At 37.0% G+C, this 24678-nt stretch overlaps 1 protein-coding gene across 6 annotated transcripts in view; it reads left to right on the top strand.

Moving 5' to 3' along the window:
* Lrrc7 (leucine rich repeat containing 7) overlaps positions 1-24678 on the top strand; it is a 552277-nt gene that overhangs the window by 413049 nt on the left and 114550 nt on the right. For all 6 annotated transcript variants that reach the window (XM_058581585.1, XM_046451172.2, XM_058581588.1 and 3 more), the window contains one exon: positions 3301-3373. In XM_058581585.1, coding sequence (XP_058437568.1) covers positions 3301-3373 — 73 coding nt within the window. The remainder of the gene's footprint in view (positions 1-3300; positions 3374-24678) is intronic.

Genomic DNA, 24678 nt, shown 5'->3' on the forward strand with positions numbered 1-24678 from the left:
ATAACATAATAATTATTATCATCTTAGATATTAAGAGTACATAGATATTTGCTTTCAACTTTCTATAACGTGTATAAATGCCAAGTGAACATAAACTGTTTTAATAACAAATCATATAAAGGTTGAATACATCAATACTTATATTTTTACTTTTTTTACTTATATATTTTTTACTTATACTTTTTTTACTTATATATTTATATATAAGAGTAGCTAAAATTGCAGTGATAGTCCACCTTTTCATCCAGAAGTTCATAACTGGAATATAAGATAAAGAGATAATTGAGGGAGGTTTCAAGTAGAGAGAGGAATAGGATAAAATAACTTTAATTCGCATGGAGTAGAAGGAAGTACAAGAAGATATAATATGAAAGTGAAATACAATACACTGACAAGTTATATGGCACCTATGTATGATAAATCAAAGTGCATAAATGCATTGTACTGTCATGTATAATTAATTAAAACAAATTTTTAAAATTAAAAAAAAATGAAAAATGAAATACAGGAATAATCTGGCAGAAAAAAACATGAGCAATGAGTGAGACTGGTGCCCATGATCAGATTTCCAGGGAAGTTCTGGAATCAGTCCAACACTGTATCCCTGTGGATGGCCCAGGAGTGTTAAAGTCACATCACAAATAAGAGAGGTTCCTATTAAATCTAGAGAGGTGGAGCTAAGCAGGGAGGCCCAACTTGGTTCAAATTATAAATCTGCAGAAGCTTCTGGACAGAGCCCTTACTCCAATCTTCAGAAAAATCGGTTGTATCAACATTTGGCCTTAGTCCCTGACCTGCCTCAAAGTTTCTCACCATGACTCTAGATCGGTTGACCGCGGGATCTTCTTAAAGAGCTTAGTGACCTAGTTATGTGGCATTTGTTTGGCCTTATATAACCCATCCCATAGCCTCTGATGACCCAATCTAGTGATGTCAAGACTGTGGCTCCTCCTCTAGCATCACTCATAGGCAGGAGCAATAATCTGTCTGATCAGGGCTACCAACTCATAAAAATTTAACTGTAATTCATAGTCCCATGTTTACTTTCCACAACTGATAAAAAAGCTCAGGTGTTCTTTTATATTTACAAAGTTGGTATTTTATCATATGCACTAGGAGAAGCTGAATGATTCAATCACCTTTTGAACATAAATGAATACAGCAGTGGGTGTTCAAACTTCAGAGATAAATTACCACCATATGAATTGTCCTCTTTCCCAGGTGCAGTTGCTTTCGAGTTGACGTTATTAAGCTCCAAATTCTGTAGATATTTTCTCACAGTAGACTGATAGTGGTAACATTTCTCTCCCTCCAGGGAGAGAAAGTCTCTGCTTCTGAAGAAAATGTAATTTAGTATACTGAAATTTAAAGTGAAACACAGCTTTATTTCAGTTATATGACTTACTCTTGCCTTTAAAAAATCCTCAAAAAACTTGAGAGGGGATAGATATGACCTAAAAGCAAGTTCACAAACTATAGTTCTTCAAGATATTCTATATGTGGGCTGGAGAAATAGCTCAGTTGGTAGAGTACTTGCCTTGCATGTACAAAGGCTCTGGGTTCAATCCCCAGCAACACCAAATATATATATATATATTTTTTCTAACCACACACACACACACACACACTCTCTCTCTCTACAATAACTTTGAAAAGTCATGTTGTTGAATGAGCATATCAAGAGCTCTTTTCCTCCTTAAACAAAGCCATATGATTTTGTTTAATTTGGCATTTCTCAAAATATATTTGACCATGGAACTTAATGTAGTTCAGAACAAAGTGTCTTCCGGACACAGTAATCTATTGTATATAGGTGTAGCTCCAATTTAAAACAAAACCTGGGGCTGGGGATGTGGCTCAAGTGGTAGCGCGCTCGCCTGGCATGTATGCAACCCGGGTTCGATCCTCAGCACCACATACAAACAAAGATGTTGTGTCTGCCGAAAACTAAAAAAAAATAAATAAATATTTTTAAAATTCTCTCTCTCTCTCTCTCCCTCTCTCTCCCTCTCTCTCCCTCTCTCTCTCTCTCCCTCTCCCTCTCTCTCTCTCTCTCTCTTTAAAAAAATAAAACAGACTTGGAGAATAGAATATCATGCTAAGCAAAATAAGCCAATCCCAAAACCCAGGGCCGAATGTTTTCTCTGATAAGTGGATGCTAATCCATAATGCAGGGGAGGGGCATGGGATGAACAGAGGAACTTTTGATGGGGCAAAGGGGAAGGAGGGGGAGGAGGCATGAAGGTAGGAAAGATGGTGGAGACATGGACATCATTACCCTCGATACATGTATGATTACACAAATGGTGTGACTTTATTTCATGTATAACCAGAGAAGTGAAAAATTCTGCTGCATTTATGTACAATGAATCAAAGAGCTTTCTGCTGTCATGTATAACTGATTAGAACTAATTTTAAAAAGCACTTATAAAAGTATATTTAAAATTGTTGCTGAAATTGAGATGTGTGTAAAATTATAAATTAGGATATAATATTTTAAATATTAAACCAAAAATTAAAATGATATTAAATAGATTTCTAGTTGTTTTATTATTATTATGTAACTTAATTTAACAAAACAGGATTATAAATGTGGCATTATTATCTATGTTTATTCTTGTTTTGTGGATGATTATATGTAGACTAAGACATTATTAAACTCAGCAAGTCTGGAGACCTTAAATCAGAGAGTGAAAGATAAATAGTTGTAACTTCAGTTCCTGGCTGGTTCTATTGGCATATTAAAATAATGAGATTTGAGTTTAAAGATGCTCCAAGACCAGGATTTATGATATCAAGCAGAATATGAAGTCATATGGTATCATTTTCCAAGTCCTTCATTGTGAGCACTGCATTGCAGTGCCTTAGTATGCATTCATGGGTTATTAGGCTTTATTCAGATGTGTGTTCAATCTGCATCATAACATGGATGTTAGTTATTAGTATTTATTAGTAAATTAAATATTAAATAATAGCAGGCTTGAAACATTTCAACTTATCCATTTGATGAAGAATAGGATAGGGAAATGTAGTAGTGGTATCTGTATCAATACAATGTATATAGAGCTTTCGGTTTTGTTTACTGCATCAATGTTCTTGAACTCCTGTAAGTGAATTTTTCACAAGACATTCAAAAGTATACAACACACAAATACTGTATCAATTTATGGTTTTATAGAAGCAGAATGCAGCCAGTTAGCATGCCAATCATTTATCACAAGTGATTCCTTTGATTTCTTTTATGTGACATTTCCTGTCATAAATACGCTGATGTATTAAAAACCTTATTCTCTGTTTTAGGACTGTTGAAAAAACTGACTACTCTTAAAGTAGATGACAATCAACTTACAATGCTGCCTAATACAATCGGAAAGTAAGTGCCAATGTTTCATACCAGTCAGCCTGTCTAAAGCCAGAAATGAAAGGATATATTGACTTTTCTGCAACAAAACATTTTCTACTATAGATACCAATAATCTTGTTCCTAATTCAATTTCTTCTGGATTAATTTTATATATATATATATATATATATATATATATATATATATATATCTTAATTTAATTTTATATTTGAACTTTGCATTGGCATTCATCTATGTAATATCATGAGAAATGTTCAGCCATAAATCTTTCACAGCAAAACAATTAACCAGACCTTCAATTATACTCTTAATGGTATTTTCCAGCTAGAATTTATTTGATATTTTCAAATGACTAGCAGTTGTAAGCTCACTTGGGTATTTCTTGCAAAATTAAATCAATTTTTCTAAGGTGCTACAGTATGTATATGTTGCCATTATACTGTTTTTAATATTTGATATGTATCAAAGCATATAGTGTTTTTAGAAGCAAAAAGAGAAGCATCTGCTTAGCTAGCAATTTTTAAAACTTAAAGATGAAAACCCAACATTGTCTTTTAAGGATAAAATGTGCTCCATTTATTTCATAGAAATTCATTTCTAACTTTCTATTGCTGTTAACATTTGGTTCACAATTCTTTAAGAAATATTTATTCTCAATGCTTCACTGAAATGCTTTTGTTTAAAATATCTGTGAAATGAGGAATCTCAGGATAAGATGCTTTTATCCTGAGATTACTAAGGCAATGTTATCAGTATCTTGTCGCATATCTCATTGTGAAGAATTATATAAATTCTTTATTCAACAAATTTGAGTATACTAGGCAAGAGAAAGCCTCACTTTTTAAAAACAGCTTTTTTGTATATGATTGATAGACAGCCAACTGTAAATATTAAATTCTTTAATTTGACAAGTTTTGACATAGTTATAAAAATCTTAGATCCATCCCTACCACAATCAAAGATAGCAAGAATGTCCCTCACCGCTCCCCTCCCCTGTTCCTAGCAAGGGCACTGGAAACCATGGATCTGGAAAACTTAACTTTTAAAAAGTAGAATAGTTTAGCAAAATTCAAATTCAAATGTTCAGACTTTGGAAAGTAGAAAAAGTCTCAACCATTCCTGATATTGTAATACCACACCATACGATATGATTCTGTCTATAGTTTTCTTTCATTTTTTCTAGTGCAAAGAAAACATTATTTATGGGGGAGGGGAGGTACTCAAAGGTAATTATCCTTATAAGACTGATGTTTTTCAAAAATTCTTCCTAATTATACTCTCTTAGATACTACTCTTTCATCATTGAGTCAATGCTCAGTGGAAACTGAATTTAACCTCATCTATTCTTGCTAAGGTCATGATAGATATTTTGCCATTTGTGTTCACATTTCTTACAAAGACTAATTACCACGATGACGAGGTTTATAACCTAAAAATCAGCAAAGAAAAGTTGGGTTTTTTCGGTAGGAAGTGGAACCCTGACTTGGTCTTCCTAAGAACTAGCTTTTGTCAAGAGATGTTCAGCCAGACTCTGGCCCTCTTTACAACCTCCCAGAGACAAACAGCTTTTTCTGGAGTCCCGCAGGTCTTAGCCCATGACTGACATTGTAGATATGTGTTTTGAGCTCCTGTCACACATGAGTATGAATTCCTGCCTCTGCCCTTCACCAGCTACACCTCATGCCAGACTAGTTTTGGGAACAGGCAGTCTCCAGCTCTGTCTCCTTCCTGCAGCCACATAGGTTGCCATAGCCTGGCTCTGCACACACTCTAAGCCAGTCTTATGTCACCACTAATATCTTGTCTTGACCCTTGCAGTCCTCTTGGTAGTTGACTTACAAACCTGGAGAAAGCCGAATTGTTCAACTAGTCATTTGATATAAGCTTTAATACCACTAAGTTCAAAAGGAACAGATTCAGAGACCTCACTTGACTGTCAGCAGCTTTCAATTACTTGAACACAAGGCAATTCAGAAAATCAGGGTGAGTGGCTGGGAATTAGAGCATCTATCTGTGCTGAGAAGGCAGAACAGTGAGCCTTCATATTGAAAGCAACTCGTTTTAATTAAACTCTCAAATGTCACAAAGCCAAAAAAAAAAAAAGAAACATACTTATGTTGGATAAAAGAAGCAATATTTAAAAGAGCTGGAATTTGGCCAGCATTGAAAGACCAAAAGAACTTAATGGAGTTTCTTAGGGGTTGAGGGAGGCATAGTGCTTTGCTAGACCTAATCAATATTAGACAGCCTCTTAATGGAACTTTCCTGAAAGCCACTGAAACACTGGTTGCATAGACATAAGGATCCACTTGAAGTCCATGGATGCTAGTGGTTGAGTAATCCCTGCCCTTCTGACTGCCAGTTTCAGGCATCACCCATAACAGGATTGACAATAGGGAAACTAACATAATGAGAGATGTGGAAATCTAATTCACAGTAGAAAAGGGGGAGGATACCTATGGTGTACATCTTAAAGAAATAGTTTCTGAAAAGCACCCAAAGTGGGGATGTAACTAGAATATCGAGAAATCCAAGCCCATGGGCCCTGGCCTTATAAGATGCAGCCCAAAACCAGTTCTAGAACTTGCTGATACAGTATGCTCTCCTTACTGGAGGCCCCAGGAACCCAGAAAGTCACCACCATCTGCCACCACCCATTGAAGTGTTCTTATTCTTTACCCCTATGGTAGTTTCAGAATATGGTAATACTTCAGTTCCTATACTATTTGCCTTCACAGAACACAAACATATAGGTTCTGTTGCTTAGGTCTTTAACGATGATTACCGAAGAAACATAACTAGACTATAACCAAAAATAGTAATGTTTTGAAATTAAGAATTTTTATTATAAAATATATAAGCACCATTTGCATAGACCGGGTAATAGTAGTAGCATGACATCTACCATTCACTAATCCCATCCCTCCCATTCACTAGGGTTCAGCCACACTGGCCCTTCTGCACTTTCAAGAAGCCAGACTCCTTCCTGCCTCATGGCTTTCTTTTTGTCATTACCTCTATCTGAATATTTTTTCCCTGCTCTTCATAAAGCTGACCGCTTCACATCTTCTACTCTAAACTTCAGTGTACATTGGCTGTCTTCTTTGAAAGGCAGATTCTAGTCCAGTAGGTCTGAGACCAGAGAGCTTGAGGTTCTGTATATGTCGAAGATGTCTCAGTAATGTTGATGCTTCAGGTTCAGGGACAACACCGTGACTAGGAAGATTCTAGTTTCCCGTAATGTCCACTACCACATTTTCTCTGTCCCTGTGCCTGTTTTGTTTACTTTGGGCACTTTTCCCAATTTATAACTGCTTATTTTAAAGATCATGTTATTCTGCCTGACAAATGCAATTAAGATAGCTTATGTATCCCAGATCCAAAATTGTGTAGGTTTCTAAAAATATGAACATTAGACCCCAGTTCACTTTGGGTTTCAATTTCTATATTGTTCTGTGTTAATCAGTGTTGTTTGGTAATACTCTAAGAATATCAAGCAGTAAGGATGACTTTAATGGACAAGATTTTTATTTAGAACTCTTATGCTTCTACCTTTCACTAAATGCCTTGTTCAGAATGGAAATGGGAAAATTATGCAAATAAATATGGATGCTGTTATTCCCATATTTAGTTTTATTTTCCTAAAGATTGACAATTCTTTTTAAAGTATAGAAGTGAGTCCATTACAGTGACACAAGCCTGTAATTCTAGCTGCTTAGGAGGCTGAGGTAGGAAGATTGCAAGTTCAAGGCCAGCCTTGGCAACTTAGTGAGACCTGTTCAAAATAAAAGGGAACAGGAATGTAGCTCAGTGGTGAAGTGCCCTTGGGTTCAAGTCCTAATACCAATAAATAAATAACAAAATTAGGAAAAGACTTATCAAAGATAACTGGTACTATTTAATTCAAACATTGATTACTAGTTTAGAGGAATAAACAATCCCATCATAAAAGTTTATTTTTAAAGAGATTTTTGGTACCATTATATGGGGGAATTTGCAGAAGAATGGAGTAATAAAAAAACAGTATTAAATCAAAGCAGTGGTGGGTATAAGGAGAATAAAATAATGTCACTCTTCTCACTAAATTTTTTGTTTGTGAAAATACAGTCACTTTGCATTCTGTTATTTACATTAACATGTAATGGATTTATTATTTAAGAAGAAATTAATACATAACTATTTTTAATTCCTATTTGAATTTAGAATATAAGAAACTCAATAGATACAACCTATAAAAACAAAAATTCCTTGGGGTTATCTATGATTATTTTTAAGACTGTGAAAGGGTCATAAAACCAAAAGTTTGAGTATTTTCATTCTATACACGACACAGTTTGGATAGTAAAGTGGTAATGGTCACTGTCTAACTTATGTTCTCACTTGAGTAGTCTTCTACACACAAATGTTTTAGATTTGCATGTATGGGAAAAAATATACTATTTTTCTAAAGTTTTATGATGTGCCTTAATAAACAATCTGTACTTTCTTTAAAAGTGGTAATACAGTGACTTTGTTTACCTTAGGAAATTCAGACTTGCTAGATCAGAGGTTTAATTCAAAGGTTAGAGATGAAATTTGATTATTTACATAAATATTCTGTAAATGGTCAAGTAATCTATATTTTATTATGAAACATTTCACCTACAACTCTGGGCACTGAAACCCTAGAAACAATATGACCAGCTGCAGTGACCAAAAATATTCATCTTCTGTACATGGAGTAGTTCAATATTTTAGACTTATATTTAATCATTTTTAATAGTACAACTATAAGCTGCCAGATTTCATTTTTCAACATTTTTCATGGTTGAAATTGATCCTATGACTTTTGTGCCAAATGATTTATAAAAACCAGTTATTTTTGTTGTTGAACCTTAGTATATGCCTAGAAATTTCAACAGCCCTGAGAATTGAATGTCAAATAAGAATAATAATGAACAACGTTTTATGCTCACAATGCTCCAGATGCCATGTTTGGTGATTTACAGGTACTGTTTTTAATTCAGGACCCCCATTAACACAATTGGTATCAACAGATACAGACACTGAGGCTGATGGAAGTTACCAGATTTCAGTGTTGTGTCTCTCAAGTGTATGTGATAGCCAAGTCACACCTTCTGTAAATGACTCTCCATGTTTGGTAAATTTATGGGCTCTGGGGATGCTCCAGACAAAAAGGGTTTGTCACACTCAAAGAAACACACACAGAGTCTGTTCTTTCTTAGTTATATAGTCTTGGATAAAAGCAATAAAAACTCAGAACTCAAAATGAGTATTTTATAAAGTAACTCTTTCACAGAGTTTGGCCACAGAGGCTGCTAGACTAGGAATCAGGACATTAAGGACCTATGCAAAACAGAAAAAAGTTCTGTCTTCAGTTTGGGCTCTCAGGTGTGAAGCAATTTAGATCATTAATAGCCATTACATTAGAATAAGTTTCATAGACAAATAACCTTGGGATATTCTGTATCCAAGTTAGAGCAACTTGGGATTTTCTTTTCCAGTCGTTGTTTCACTCTCTGGTTTACCCTTGTATCATCATCTAACTTTTTGATTATTTTGCATGTCATGCCAACTACAGCACAGGCTCCCCGAGGGCTGGTAGCATTCCTTGAACAGTTCTCATCTCCTGCATGGCCCCTGGGCATCTTGGCACAGAGGAATGTTTATAAGCCCTGAAACTTGACTCAGGTTTCAGTCCTGGCTTATCCACCCATTAGACAATTCACTGTTGGCAAGTCACCCCACATCAAAGAGCCACAGTTTCCTTATTTATAAAATGGAAATAATAATGTTTCTCAGAGGTTACTGTGAGACTTAGTGCTAGAGAGCCTTCAATAAATTTTAACAATTGTTATTGATAGTAATAACCAAACAGATATGTATATATTCATTGTAGCTCACATTCATCATGGGAGGGTTGTTAATAAAGTGTGAGTGAAATGTCTAGTTCTTTAAAAGAAAAACATTCTGTACTTATTTGCAAATGTGATAATGATAGTGTCCTAGTCTGGGATATTATAACAAAATACAGTAGATTGGATAACTTGAACAACAGAAACGTATTTCTCAGTATAGGGGAGCCCAAGGTACCAGCAAAGTGAGTGGCAGTCTGAGCCCCTCTGGACTTGTATTAGCTGCTATGCTCCTGTATGCTCACATGACCTCTTTGTACATGGGGAAAAAGAAGGAGAACAAGCTCTCTGGTGTCTCTTCCCATCATGAGGCCCCTACTCTCATGATTTTAATACCAATTACTTCTCAAAGGGTCCATTTGCAAATACCATAAAATTGGGGATCAGAACTTCAATATATGAATTTTGGAAGGAAACATTCAGTCCATAACATTCATATTTTAAACCTATAAAATCTACTCTCAGGAAATTAGGTGTTTGAAATTGCTTCCTGCTTTTTGGCAGAATCCTCAAGAATAAACTGTTAGATGCATGAAACAGTCATGCATCATTTTTTGTTGGGGATACTTTCTGAGAAATGCATCATTAGGCAATTTTGTCATTGTGCAAACTTTATAGCATGTACTTATACAAACAGAAGATGTATGAGGCTGCTGCTGACATAATATGCCACACTATTTTATAGTAAACTTATTTTATATAAAGAGAAGTACTCTAAAACAATGAGAAAAATCATAATATAGTAAATACATAAATCAGTAACATAGTTTATTATCATTACTAAATATCATATACTTTGCATAATTGTATTGCTATACTTTCTTGTGTGTTTGGGGGATGGGGGGGCGGCGGCGGATACTAGAGATTGAACCCAGAGGTGCTTTACCACTGAAGTACATCCCCAGTTCTTTTTATTTTTATTTTTTTATTTTAAAGCAGGGTCTCACCAACTTACTCAGGGCCTCACTAAGTTGCTGAGGCTAGCTGGAACTTGCGATCCTCCTGTCTCAGCCTCGTGAGCCTCTGGGATTACAGGTGTGCACCACTGAACCTGGCTATGTGCTATATTTTTACACTACTGGCAGCCTGGTAGCGTTGTTTACACCAGCATCCCATAAACACTGGAGTTACGTATTGAGCTACCACATTACAATGTTGTTAGGCAACAGGAACTTTTTGGTTTCGTTATACTCTTATGGAAACACTGTCCTATATACCCTCCATTATTACCAAACTGTAGTTATGTGGTGTGCTTGACTTTGTGAAGTCAGAGGACTTAGTGAGAGAAATTTAAAACACAAGCAATAAATTTTAATGTATTTCCCAAACTGAATAGAAGTATCCTCACTTACAAAGTCACTGAGAAAAGCCCCCCCGCCTTCGACAAAATGAACAAATAGAACTTCATTGATAATTGTAAGATTTCAGCTGAAGTACAAAACCAGTAATGACAAAAGAAAATGTTCTCCACTGACCACTCCCTCACTCCTTGCCCCAACATTTTAGAGTTATGGCTATTTATGAGTGATGTCCAAACTACAATTATGGCTACTTATGAGAAACATATATGAATGTTTCTACAGTTTGGGTTGATTAAGAAATTTTTTAATGTACTAACTTGAAACAAAGAATTTTTTAAAAAATCATCTGGCAATGAGCAAAGCTATTTTCTACTCATAGGTAAAGTTTTATCCACTAAAAATCTGTTTTAAATAGTATTCTGATTTCACGGGCACTTTGCTCCTATAATCTAAAATACATTTTTGCAAATTTTCTTTTCAAACAATCCAGTTAACTTTCTAAGAATTGCAAATGAAAGCGGAGTTTTCTAGTAGTTCAGGATGGATGAGAAAATTGGGTCTAATGAAAAGTATATTGCTTATATATACTTTTTATGAGAATAACTGCTCAAAATCAGCCAACATATTTCAGAGGTTGAATGTCTACATTATTATATTTTTTTACATATTCTGATTTTACAGAATTCAACTTAGACTGGGAGTTTGTACTAAAACTGAGTGAGTTTTGCTGAATGGACAGTATGGAAAAGAATTAGTCTGATTAAAATCCATTAATTTCCTCTCATTGTTTAGAAGCAGCCCAAGCAACTCATCTAATGTTAATAAGAAAAATTAGGATGGACTCTAGCTCTTAATTCTGAGTCTAAACTAAATGAAATTGATTTATGACCCCTGAAAGTAAGAATACTGGCAAAAGTTAGCTAGCATTCACTCTGTGCTCATCCTAAGTGATTTACATATATTAATTCCTTCATATATTTTTAGGTCTTTTAACACAAGGTTAAGTGCTGTTTTCACTCTCTTTATCCAGGGATACAACTGAGGTGTAGAGTAATTAATTAACTTAACTAGAATCTTCCCAATAGGACGTTTTAGAATCTAAACTCTTAACCTAGCCTCCAGTGTATGTGGTGCCTTTGTCAAAGATAGATGACTGTATCTGCCTATCTTTATCTGTATCTCTCTTTGCCTTACATTCTATTTCACTGTTCTGGTTGTCATTGTCTGTTTTTACACCAGTACCATGATGTTTTTGTTACTTCATGATTTAAAATCAGGTATTGTGATGCCTCTAGAATTGCTCTGTTTGCTAAAATTGTTTTGGGTATTCTGGTTCCCTACAAATTTGGGGACTGTTTTTCTAGTTCAGGGACGAATGTCCTTGAAATCTTGATGGGGAATGCACTGAATCTGTAGAACACTGAAGAAAAAAACTGAAGATGATGCTAGAAGTATGGAAAGACCTCCCATGTTCCTGTAGAGGCAAAATATTAATCTTACTTCAATTTTCTACAATTTTGATTGTAAGAGGTCTTTCTTCTCCTTGGTTAGATTTATTCACTGGTGTTTGTTGTTGTTATTGTTGAGGCTATTGTAAATGGAACTGTTTTCCTGATTTTCTTCTTTAGAAGATTGGTGCATAGAAAAGTTATTGATTTTTCTATGTTAACACTTTTCTGAATTTGCTTATTAGCCATTGAAAACTTCTGGGTGGTTTTTTTGGATCTTCTAAGTATAAAATAATATCTACAAACAAAGATAATTTGACTTCTTCCTTTATTATTTGTATCTGTTTTATTTCCTTTTCTTGCCTGATTTTTCTGGTTAAAATTTCAAGTACTATATTGAATCATAGTGATGAGAGTGGACATCCTTGTCTTGTTCCTAATTTTACAGGGGATGCTTCCAGTTTCTCCCCTTTCACTATGGTGTTGGATTTATATTTGTCAATATGTAGCCTTTATGATGTTGAGATAATTTCCTTGTTTTCATTAATGGGTGCTGGATTTTTTAAAGTTTTTTTCTCTATGATAATATGATTTTTGTTTTAAATTCTAGTTACATGATGAATTACACTTGTTGAATTGCATATGTTGAATCATCTCTGACCCTAAAACTAACTTCATTATGATGTACAATCTTTTTTTTTTTATTTTTTATTGTTGGTTGTTCAAAACATTACAAATTTCTTGACATATCATATTCCACACTTTGATTCAAGTGGGTTATGAACTCCCACCTTCACCCCATACACAGATTGCAGAATCACATCAGTTATACATCCATTGATTTACATATTGCCATACTAGTGTCTGTTGTGCTCCGCTGCCTTTCCCATCCTCCACCATCCCCCCTCCCCACCTCTCCCGTCCCCTCCCCTCCTCTCTCTCTACCCCCTCCACTGTATAACCCTGAGGGTCTCCTTCCATTTCCATGCAATTTCCCTTCTCTCTCCCTTTCCCTCCCACCTCTCATCCCTGTTAAATGTTAATCTTCTTCTCCTGCTCTTCGTCCCTACTCTGATCTTAGTTACTCTCCTTATATCAAAGAAGACATTTGGCATTTGTTTTTTAGGGATTGGCTAGCTTCACTTAGCATAATCTGCTCTAATGCCATCCATTTCCCTGTAAATTCTATGATTTTGTCATTTTTTAATGCAGAGTAATACTCCATTGTGTATAAATGCCACATTTTTTTTATCCATTCGTCTATTGAAGGGTATCTAGGTTGGTTCCACAGTCTTGCTATTGTGAACTGTGCTGCTATGAACATCGATGTAGCAGTGTCCCTGTAGCATGCTCTTTTTAGGTCTTTAGGGAATAGACCAAGAAGGGGAATAGCTAGGTCAAATGGTGGCTCCATTCCCAGCTTTCCAAGAAATCTCCATACTGCTTTCCAAATTGGCTGCACCAATCTGCAGTCCCACCAGCAATGTACAAGAGTACCCTTTTCCCCACATCCTCGCCAGCACTTGTTGTTGTTTGACTTCCTAATGGCTGCCAATCTTACTGGAGTGAGATGGTATCTTAGGGTGGTTTGGATTTGCATTTCTCTGACAGCTAGAGATGTTGAGCATTTTTTCATGTACTTGTTGATTGACTGTATGTCCTCCTCTGAGAAGTGTCTGTTCAGGTCCTTGGCCCATTTGTTGATAGGGTTGTTTGCTCTCTTATTGTCTAATTTTTTGAGTTCTTTGTATACTCTGGATATTAGGGCTCTATCTGAAGTGTGAGGAGTAAAGATTTGTTCCCAGGGTGTAGGCTCCCTATTTACCTCTCTTATTGTTTCTTTTGCTGAGAAAAAACTTTTTAGTTTGAGTAAGTCCCATTTGTTGATTCTAGTTATTAACTTTTGTGCTATGGGTGTCCTATTGAGGAATTTGGAGCCCGACCCCACCGACTGTAGATCGTAGCCAACTTTTTCTTCTATCAGACGGCGTGTCTCTGATTTGATATCAAGCTCCTTGATCCATTTTGAATTCACTTTTGTGCATGGCGAGAGAAAGGGATTCAGTTTCATTTTGTTGCATATGGATTTCCAGTTTTCCCAGCACCATTTGTTGAAGATGCTATCCTTCCTCCATTGCATGCTTTTAGCCCCTTTATCAAATATAAGATAGTTGTAGTTTTCTGGATTGGTTTCTGTGTCCTCTATTCTGTACCATTGGTCCACCCGCCTGTTTTGGTACCAGTACCAAGCTGTTTTTGTTACTATTGCTCTGTAGTATAGTTTGAAGTCTGGTATCGCTATACCGCCTGATTCACACTTCCTGCTTAGCATTGTTTTTGCTATTCTGGGTCGTTTATTTTTCCATATGAATTTCATGATTGCTTTCTCTATTTGTACAAGAAATGCCGTTGGGATTTTGATTGGCATTGCATTAAACCTATAGAGAACTTTTGGTAATATCACCATTTTGATGATGTTAGTTCTGCCTATCCATGAACAGGGTATATTTTTCCATCTTCTAAGATCTTCTTCTATTTGTCTCTTTAGGGTTCTGTAGTTTTCATTGTATAAGTCTTTCACCTCTTTTGTTAGGTTGATTCCCAAGTATTTTATTTTTTTTGAAGATATTTTGAATGGAGTGGTTGTCCTCATTTCCATTTCAGAGGATTTGTTGCTGATATACAGGAATGCCTTTGATTTATGCGTGTTGATTTTATATCCTGCCACTTTGCTGAATTCATTTATTAGCTCTAATAGTTTCTTTGTAGAGCCTTTGGGGTCTGCTAGGTATAGAATCATATCATCTGCAAATAGTGATAATTTAAGTTCTTCTTTTCCTATTTTTATGCCTTTAATTTCTTTCGTCTCTCTAATTGCTCTGGCCAGTGTTTCGAGAACTATGTTGAAGAGAAGTGGAGAGAGAGGGCATCCCTGTCTTGTTCCAGATTTTAGAGGGAATGCCTTCAGTTTTTCTCCATTCAGAATGATGCTAGCCTGAGGCTTAGCATAGATTGCTTTTACAATATTGAGGTATGTTCCTGTTATCCCTAGTTTTTCTAGAGTTTTGAACATAAAGGGATGCTGTACTTTGTCGAATGCTTTTTCCGCATCTATCGAGATGATCATATGGTTCTTATTTTTAAGTCTATTGATGTGGTGAATAACATTTATTGATTTCCGTATATTGAACCAGCCTTGCATCCCAGGGATGAATCCTACTTGATCATGGTATACATTTTTTTTGAAATGTTTTTGTATCCGATTCGCCAGAATTTTATTGAGGATTTTTGCATCTAGGTTCATTAGAGATATTGGTCTGTAGTTTTCTTTCTTTGAAGTGTCTTTGTCTGGTTTAGGTATCAGGGTGATGTTGGCCTCATAGAATGAATTTGGAAGTTCTCCCTCTTTTTCTATTTCCCGAAGTAGCTTGAAAAGTATTGGTATTAGTTCTTCTTTAAAGGTTTTGTAAAATTCTGCTGTATACCCATCCGGTCCTGGGCTTTTCTTAGTTGGTAGTCTTTTTATGGTTTCTTCTATTTCCTCAATTGATATTGGTCTGTTTAGGTTGTCTGTATCCTCCTGACTCAATCTGGGCAGATCATATGACTTAAGAAATTTATCTATGCCTTCACTATCTTCTAATTTATTGGAGTATAAGGATTCAAAATAGTTTTTGATTATCTTCTGTATTTCTGAAGTGTCTGTTGTCATGTTGCCTTTTTCATCCCGTATGCTAGTAATTTGAGTTCTCTCTCTTCTTCTCTTCGCTAGCATCGCTAAGGGTCTGTGGATTTTGTTTATTTTTTCAAAGAACCAACTTTTAGTTTTGTCAATTTTTTCAATTGTTTCTTTTGTTTCAATTTCATTAATTTCAGCTCTGATTTTAATTATTTCTTGCCTTCTACTTCTTTTGCTGTTGTTTTGCTCTTCTTTTTCAAGGATTTTGAGATGAAGTATGAGATCATTTATTGGTTGGTTTTTTCTTTTTTTAAGGAATGAACTCCAAGCAATGAATTTTCCTCTTAGAACTGCTTTCAATGTGTCCCATAGATTCCGATATGTTGTGTCTGTGTTTTCATTTATCTCTAAGAATTTTTTAATTTCCTCCTTGATGTCTTCTATAACCCATTGATCATTCAGTAACCTATTGTTCATTCTCCAAGTGATGTATGCTTTTTCCTTCCTTCTTTTATCGTTGATTTTCAGTTTCATTCCATTATGATCAGATAAGATGCATGGTATTATCTCTACTCCTTTATATTGTCTAAGAGTTGCCCTGTGACATAATATATGATCTATTTTTGAGAAGGATCCATGTGCTGCTGAGAAAAAAAGTGTAACTGCTTGATGTTGGGTGGTATACTCTATATATGTCAATTAGGTCTAGGTTATTAATAGTGTTGTTGAGTTCTATAGTTTCCTTATTCAACTTTTGTTTGGAAGATCTGTCCAGTGGCGAGAGAGGTGTGTTGAAGTCTCCCATGATTATGGTATGGTGGTCTATTAGACTCTTGAACTTGAGAAGAGTTTGTTTGACGAACATAGCTGCACCATTGTTTGGGGCATAAATATTTATGATTGTTATATCTTGTTGGTGTATGGTTCCCTTAAGCAGTATGTAGTGTCCCTCTTTATCCCTTTTGATTAACTTTGGCTTGAAATCTATTTTATTTGATACGAGTATGGACACTCCTGCTTGTTTCCGAAGTCCATATGAGTGATATGATTTTTCCCAACCTTTCACCTTCAGCCTATGTATGTCTTTTCCTATCAAATGCGTCTCCTGTAGGCAGCATATTGTTGGGTCTTGTTTTGTGATCCATTCTACTAGCCTGTGTCTCTTAATTGGTGAGTTTAAGCCATTAACATTTAGGGTTATTATTGAGATATGGGTTGTTCTTCCAGCCATATTTGTTTATTTCTGTTACCAAACATGGTTTGTTTTCCTCTTTGATTATTTTCCCCCCCTTTACTGTCCTACCTCCCACTGTTGGTTTTCATTGTTATTTTCCATTTCCTCTTCCTGTAATGTTTTGGCGAGGATGTTTTGAAGAGATGGTTGTCTAGCTGCGAATTCTTTAAACTTTTGTTTATCGTGGAAGGTTTTAATTTCATCTTCCATCCTGAAGCTTAATTTCGCTGGATACACAATTCTTGGTTGGAACCCATTTTCTTTCAGTGTTTCAAATATGTTATTCCAGGATCTTCTAGCTTTCAGAGTCTGTGTTGAAAGATCAGCTGTTATCCTGATTGGCTTACCCCTAAATGTAATCTGCTTCCTTTCTCTTGTAGCTTTTAAAATTCTCTCCTTATTCTGTATGTTGGGCATCTTCATTATAATGTGTCTAGGTGTGGATCTCTTATGATTTTGCACATTCGGCGTCCTGTAGGCTTCTAGGATTTGGGATTCTGTCTCATTCTTCAAGTCTGGGAAGTTTTCTCGTATTATTTCATTGAATAGACTGCTCATTCCTTTGGTTTGGAGCTCTGTACCTTCCTGTATCCCAATGACTCTTAAGTTTGGTCTCTTAATGTTATCCCATATTTCTTGGATGTTCTGCTCATGGTTTGTTAACAGTCTTGCTGAGCTGTCTATGTTCTTTTCCAGTTGAAATACTTTGTCTTCATTGTCTGATGTTCTATCTTCTAAGTGTTCTACTCTGCTGGTAGTATTCTCCATTGAGTTTTTAAGTTGGTTTATTGCTTCCTGCATTTCTAGGATTTCTGTTTGTTTGTTTTTTATAACCTCTATCTCCCTGTATAGTTGATCCTTTGCTTCCTGGATTTGTTTGGTAATTCATTGTCTAAGTGATCTTTCATTGTCTGATTTTGCTGTTTAATGTCTTCCTTGATACTCCAGATCATCTGAAGCATGTATATCCTGAATTCTTTATCTGACATTCCATCTGCTGCAGCTGTTACCTCTTCTAAAGTTGCGTTGACCTGCATTGCTTGTGGTCCTTTCTTTCCTTGTCTTTTCATACTGCTTGCGTATCTTTCCTGCAGGCACGGGCGGCCTCTCTGCTCTCTCCTTATTCCAATTGGGTGTCGTGACTACCACCCAGCAGGTCACTGGGCCTGTTCTGGGCGCTGGCGGCGGCTCTGTTCTGCCCCTACTCCAATTGGGGTGACGAGTGTACCACGCCGGCAGGCCACTGGGCCTGATCCGCCGGTCGGTTGCAGGTTTGCCTACCCTGCAGGCACGGGCGGCGGCTCTACTCTGCCCCTACTCCAAATGGGGTGACGTGTCTGTCATACCGGCAGGCCACTGGGCCTGTCCCGCTGGCGGGTCGCAGATCTGCCCACCTTTCGGGCACGGGTGGTGGCTCTGCTCTGCTCCTACTCCAATTGGGGTGTCGTAACTACCCCGCCTGCAGGTCGCTGAGCCTGTTCCTGGCACGGGCGGCGACTCTGCTCTGCCCCTACTCCAATTAGGGTGGTGTGTGTACCACGCCGGCAGGCTCCTGGGCCTGATCCGCCGGTCTGTCGCAGGTCTGCCTACCTTGCAGGTGCGGGCGGCGGATCTGCCCTGCCCCTCCTACCACGCCTGCGGACCTCTGGGCCTGATCTGCAGGTTGGTCACAGGTCTGCTCACCCTGCGGGCACGGGTGGCGGTTCCGCTCTGCCCCCACTCCAATTGGGTTCACGTGACCACCACACCGGCAGGGCCTGATCCGGGCATGGGCGAAGGATCTGCTCTGCCCCTACTCCAGTTGGGGTGACATGTGTACCACGCTGGCAGGCCACTGGGCCTGACCCGCCAGTCTGTCACAGGTCTGTTTACCTTGCAAGCGCGGGCGGCGGCTCTGCCCTGCCCCTCCTACCACGCCCGTGTACCACTGGGTCGCGGGTCTGCCCACCTTGCGGGCGCGGGTGGCGGCTTCGCTCCGCCCCCTCTCCAATTGGGGTCACGCGGTCACCACGCTGGTGAGCCGCTGGGCCTGCTCCAGGCGCTGGCGGCAGCCCGGCTCCTCCCCTCTGGCTCGACGACAAATCGAGGAGACTCGGGTGTCTGTGCCTCACCCCCCTTACCAGGTTACCAACTCGATGTACAATCTTATTAATGTGTTCTTGAATACAGTTTGTTAATATTTTTAAGGATTTTTGCATCTATGTTCATTAAGGATATCCGTCTGTTAGGAAGCACCACTTTAAAGTGCTTTATACTTCCTTTGGACTTATTTTTATTTTCAATGTGTACTAGTCAAGATATAAAGCTTCTAAAATAATCTTTGGTTTCTTTTTTACTTTATTATTATAAATGACAGTATTAATCTGCATAAATGTGTTAGCTGTTTTCATACAAGATCCTGTATTAAAACACCTTTAATTATTTTTAGGAAGATAGCTATCAATGAAGTCAGCTGAAATCATAGGTCATGAGTATGAATCTTTGGTATTTGAGAGATCATTGATAAATGTGTATTTTGCACATACTAGTTCTTCTTTGTAACCCAATGTTTTAGGCTCTAAAGCTCATTGTATGATAAATGTGTTGTCTTTTTAATACAGAAAGTCCTTTCTTTGTATACTAGTATGAAACTATGTTGGAATAAAAACTTTTTCCTACAGTACTGTCAACACACATCACAGAACACTTCTGGTCACTGAACTATGTGGGGTTTTCCTTACATCAAGTAATTTCCCAGTTTCCTATGGACAACAACTGAATGTCTATAGTTTAACTCAATTCTGATACACATGTCTGAAGTTAGAATCAGAACCCACAGGGTAAAGTTTAGGTTCTTCAAGACTGCCTCCCACTTAGACATCAGTCACAAGTCCAGATCTGGGGGATTTCTGATTGATCATCTATAAATTGGGGGTTCCTATGACTCCCTCTTCAAGTCCAGTCTTTAGGTTGAATGGCTCACAGAAATCAGGGAAACAAGTTAACCAGTGTATGATAAAGGATAATGCAAAGAGTAGAGATAAGAAAACACATGAAAAGGTACATGGGGAAGGAACATGGAACTTCTGTGTGCTCTTCGAGAGCACCACCTTCCTGGAACCCCCTACCTCATGCAATCAGCAACTCACAAGTTCTCTGAACCTCCATCTTTTGGGGCCCTTATAGAAGCTTTATATGTGAGTGTGGTGATTATACATCACTGACCTTTCGTGATCAGCTCAACCTCAGCCTCTCTCCTCTTCCCAGTTGTCAGGGTGTGGGACTGACACTTCAAACTTCTAATGACATGGTTGGTTTCCTTGGCAAGCAGCTCCCATCCTGAAGCTCTGTAAGAGCCCCTAATCTCAAGTCTTCTCATTAGTACACAGTAAAGCACTTATTACTTTGAAGATTCCAAGGATTTTAAGAGGTCTGTACCAAGAACATATTGAATATCAAATACATATTCCTTATAAATAAATAAATCACAATAAATTGAAGTGATCATAAAAATTATTGTGTAATCTGCTGTGCAAAATGGTTTTAACCAATGTGAAAAATTATGATCATTTTCACAAAAAGTCTTTAAACCTTTTATCATACCCTTAAACGCTCATACTGTCCATTATAAATATAGGGGATTCGAGAAATAATAAAACTAATATTTGTTCAGTATACTGTATTTTTAAATACTAGGAACACTGAGATGTAATATTTGTTTTGTTTTATAAAACACCAAATTTAGCTTGAGCATTACCTGCCTTCTTTCCATAATATAAGTTATGATACAAGGTGAACATCAGTGGATTGTTATAGTCCTTTTCAAGTTTGGATAAGTTTTTGTTTGTTTGTTTTTGGTACTGGGGATTGAACCCAGTAACTTAACTACTGAGCCATATTGTCAGCTTTTTTTTTTGTATTTTATTTAGAGACACAGTCTCACTGAGTTGCTTAGGGCTTTGCTAAATTGTTGAGACTGGCTTTGAACTTATGATCCTCCTGCGTCAGCCTCTCTAGTCTTTGGGATTATAAGCCTGTGTCACCTCACCTGGCAGCTTCCAGATTTTTATCCTTTGTGCTTCCAGTGTTGTGAAATGTCTGTGAGAGTCCCTTCTGCATGATATGTACTGCTAGGTCACTTACTCTGAAACCTCTTCTTCTTTCAACCACTTTACTCACTCATGTGGGTAAGCGTGCCTTCACTAAGTTCCCCTGGCAGCGTATCTGGGATTCTCTAACAGGAGCAGTGTCAACAGCCCCACAGTCACCTGTGTCTTCTCTAACTCCGTTTATACTCTGTTGAAATCCTGCTAAGTTTATTTGCACAGTGTGCTGAAAATTTCTGCCGTGCCACACACATATTACTTGCTGTTACTTCCTACCACGAGGCTCAAATATTTTCATTTTTATGTTTCATATCATATTTCATCCAGAACTCAGGCAATGAAACTGTATAATCGCCAGTTGTGGCATGAATAGCCTATACCAAAGTCTGTGTAAGATAATGGGCTTTAAAAGTTAAAATAACTGCATGGTCCATTGGCTGGATTAGTGAAGTTGTCTTTTGTGATAAGTAGAAAATTTTCATATTTTCACATAAATCTCCAAGAGAATTAGGACAACCAAGAGCTGTATCCAACAGTAACAGTGTTTTAACAGTTAAATTATTTTGCCTATACTATCTGTCTACTGCTGGAAGACAGACAACACAATTTGCTGTTGATATGTGAGCATAATAGCAGATACATGATTTGCTGTCTGTGAACACAGTAACAGATATGCACGGCCCATCACAACTTTGAAGACAGTGATGTAACTGTTCATTGATCATGATGTTCATCTATTATTCACATTTACATTGTGATTTGTGGACCGAAGAAAGCTTGATACTTTATAGAGTCACTACAGTTAAAATACCAAGTAACTGAAATTTAAACCATGTCATTGGGGAACAAGTGTTTTTTAATGAACTATGACAACTGAAACTCCTGCATACTGTCACTGAGCAAAACTGAGGACTGCCTAACTGTGGCTTAAGACCAATTTCAAAATATGTTTGTATAAAAGAAAGAAAAAACAAGAATCCTCATTTTTTTTATTTTTAAAATATCTTGTTTGAATTCACCCTTTGAATGTACAATTGAAATTTTTATTATAAAAATGCCCCATCACTTTCATCACCACTTGCTGAATACAGGAGTCCAAGCTATTTGTAGAAACCCCTTCTATGCAATTTTACAAAAATTATTAATGCATTTGATGTATAAGACATGATGTTAGGGTTTTTAATAAATAGATATTTACTGAGTTTTCCACATATGTTGATTCTTGCCCCCACAAATACACATATGCACAGAGTCAAACAGCATGCCCACCTGGCACCTCAGGAGCATGACCGCCCCCTATGGGGTGGGGTGTCTGAGTGGATCTAAAAACAAGTTTGATTGGGTTCACTAATAATAAAAGAAAAAAATTACTTTGTTTTTTTGACTAATTCTATGCTATGTACTTTATTGATAATATTTCATGAACTATTCAAAGCAACTACATGAGGCAGGAATTATTGGTATCCACATTGCAAATATGAAGAGAAACTGAGACTTAAAAGTTATATGACTTGTCTATGTACGAGGAAAAAATTTCACTTGAGCTATTAGTCAAAGTTGAATGCCACCTTTTGCCATAGCTGGTTCTAACCAGTTGAATTTCAAATGATCATGAACTTTGGGTGACCCTGGACAGAGTCAGACTGAACCTAAATGTATTGGATGTTTTCTTGACCCACAGACAGTAGGTCTCTATTTGCCTAACATACACAGTCCTATGAGTCCATTTCATACTTGTCATAATGCAAGTTCTCCATCCTTGGTGAACATAATCATGGTGTTACCCAATCAGACTCTCGCAAACCCCTACTTTTTTACTGACTTTCCTCCTCAGAGCACCACTTACTGGATTTTCTTCCCTATGTGTACCTTTACCTGGCAGGTAAATAAAAGCAGCTTTGTTTTCTGAGCTATAGTGGTCTTTCTTTTATTTGTTGACACCCAAGATTATATATCCAGTAAGTGACAGGGCTAGGGCCTAAATCCACCAAACTGACTTCAGCTCCTATGCTTGATTTTCAAGTTCATTTCTTAAATAAATGATGAGAGCAAACTGTATTCAAGTTAGCTATTTCCAATATATAAAAAAGAAAGCTGATTCTATAACCTTACTCAAATTGACTTCATTTTTCCCTTTACTATGGCAGGCTCCTCCCCCTGGAAATTCCTTCCTGCTACAATAATGGCAAAAGTATGAATGCTAATACCAATGTAATAATATTAAAACACCAATGGCAATTTAAATATAGCTAGTGATTTTTCTCTTCCAAGATCTCTTTGTTTCCCACATGTTGCTAAAAGACAGTGAAGTTTTTTTTTGTTTCCTTGTAATAATATCACTCCTATGATTCCATTTATTTATTTATTTATTTATTCTAATCAGTTATTCATGACAGCAGAATGCTCTTTGATTCATTGTACACAAACAGAGCACAATTTTTCACTTCTCTGGTTGTACACAAAGTAGGGTCACATCATTCATGCAATCATATATGTACCTAGGGTAATGATGTCCATCTCATCTTTCCTATTCTCATGCCCCCTCTCCTCCTCTCCCTTCCCTTTGACCAATCAAAAGTTTCTCCACTCATCCCATGCCCCCACCCCAGTATGGATTAGCATCCACTTATCAGAGAGAACATTCAGCCTTTAGTTTTTTGGGATTGACTTACTTTGCTTAGCATGATATTCTCTAACTCCATCCATTTATCAGCAAATACCATAATTTTATTCTCTTTTATTGCTGAGTAATATTCCATTGTGTATATATATGCCACAGTTTCTTTCTTTGCCTAACATACACAGTCTTGTGAATCCATTCATCTATTGAAAGGCATCTAGGTTGCTTCCACAGTTTGGCTACTGTGAATTGTGCTGCTATAAACATTGATGTAGCTGCATCACTGTAGTATGCTATTTATAAGTCCTTTGGGTTATAGACCAAGGAGTTGGATAGCTGGGTCAGATGTTGGTTTTGTTCCAAGTTTTCCAAGGAATCTCCACATTGCTTTCCAGATTGGTTGCACCAGTTTGCAGTCCCACCAGCAATGTATGAGTGTGCCTTTTCCCCCACATCCTAATCAAAACTACTCTAAGATTTTATTTCACTCCTATGATTCCTTTCTGTGGCTCTAGGATACAGCATTTAAGTATAGAGTGGTAGGGATTGTGACAAACAGGAGACCCACAAAAGGACTGTGCCCATTTGAAGACAGTAGTTATAACTCTGTATCCATTGCTTCTCAGGGAAGAATATAGGCCTAGTATTACCAAATTTGCAAGGGGCACCAAAAATCTGGATCAATAGTGTATATTTACTACTTTTTAATAATTCTAGGTAAAGCAAACAAAGCATGTCTACAGGCAGGGTAATGTAGCAGAGCCATGTTATCTGATTTCAGTTCCAGATTTGCCAATTTGTATGGCTTTTGGAAAGTTTCTTAGCCTATTTAAGCCTCAATTTTCTTATTTATAAAATGAGTTTCAAAATAGAGGGTTTTTTTTTAAAAAAAAAAAAGAGAGAGAGAGATTAATAGGTCTTTCTATCTCTAAAATACTTAATAAAATACCATCACATTAGTGTTTTTGTTTTTACTGCTTTTCCCCATGCATCCTCTCTTTATTGAACCTTCCACCACCCTTCTACCTACTC

Source organism: Marmota monax, unplaced genomic scaffold (genome assembly GCF_021218885.2).
Source record: "Marmota monax isolate L192 unplaced genomic scaffold, Marmota_monax_Labrador192_F-V1.1 WCK01_AAM20220418_F8-fsc00023, whole genome shotgun sequence".
Classification (NCBI taxonomy): Eukaryota; Metazoa; Chordata; class Mammalia; order Rodentia; family Sciuridae; genus Marmota; species Marmota monax.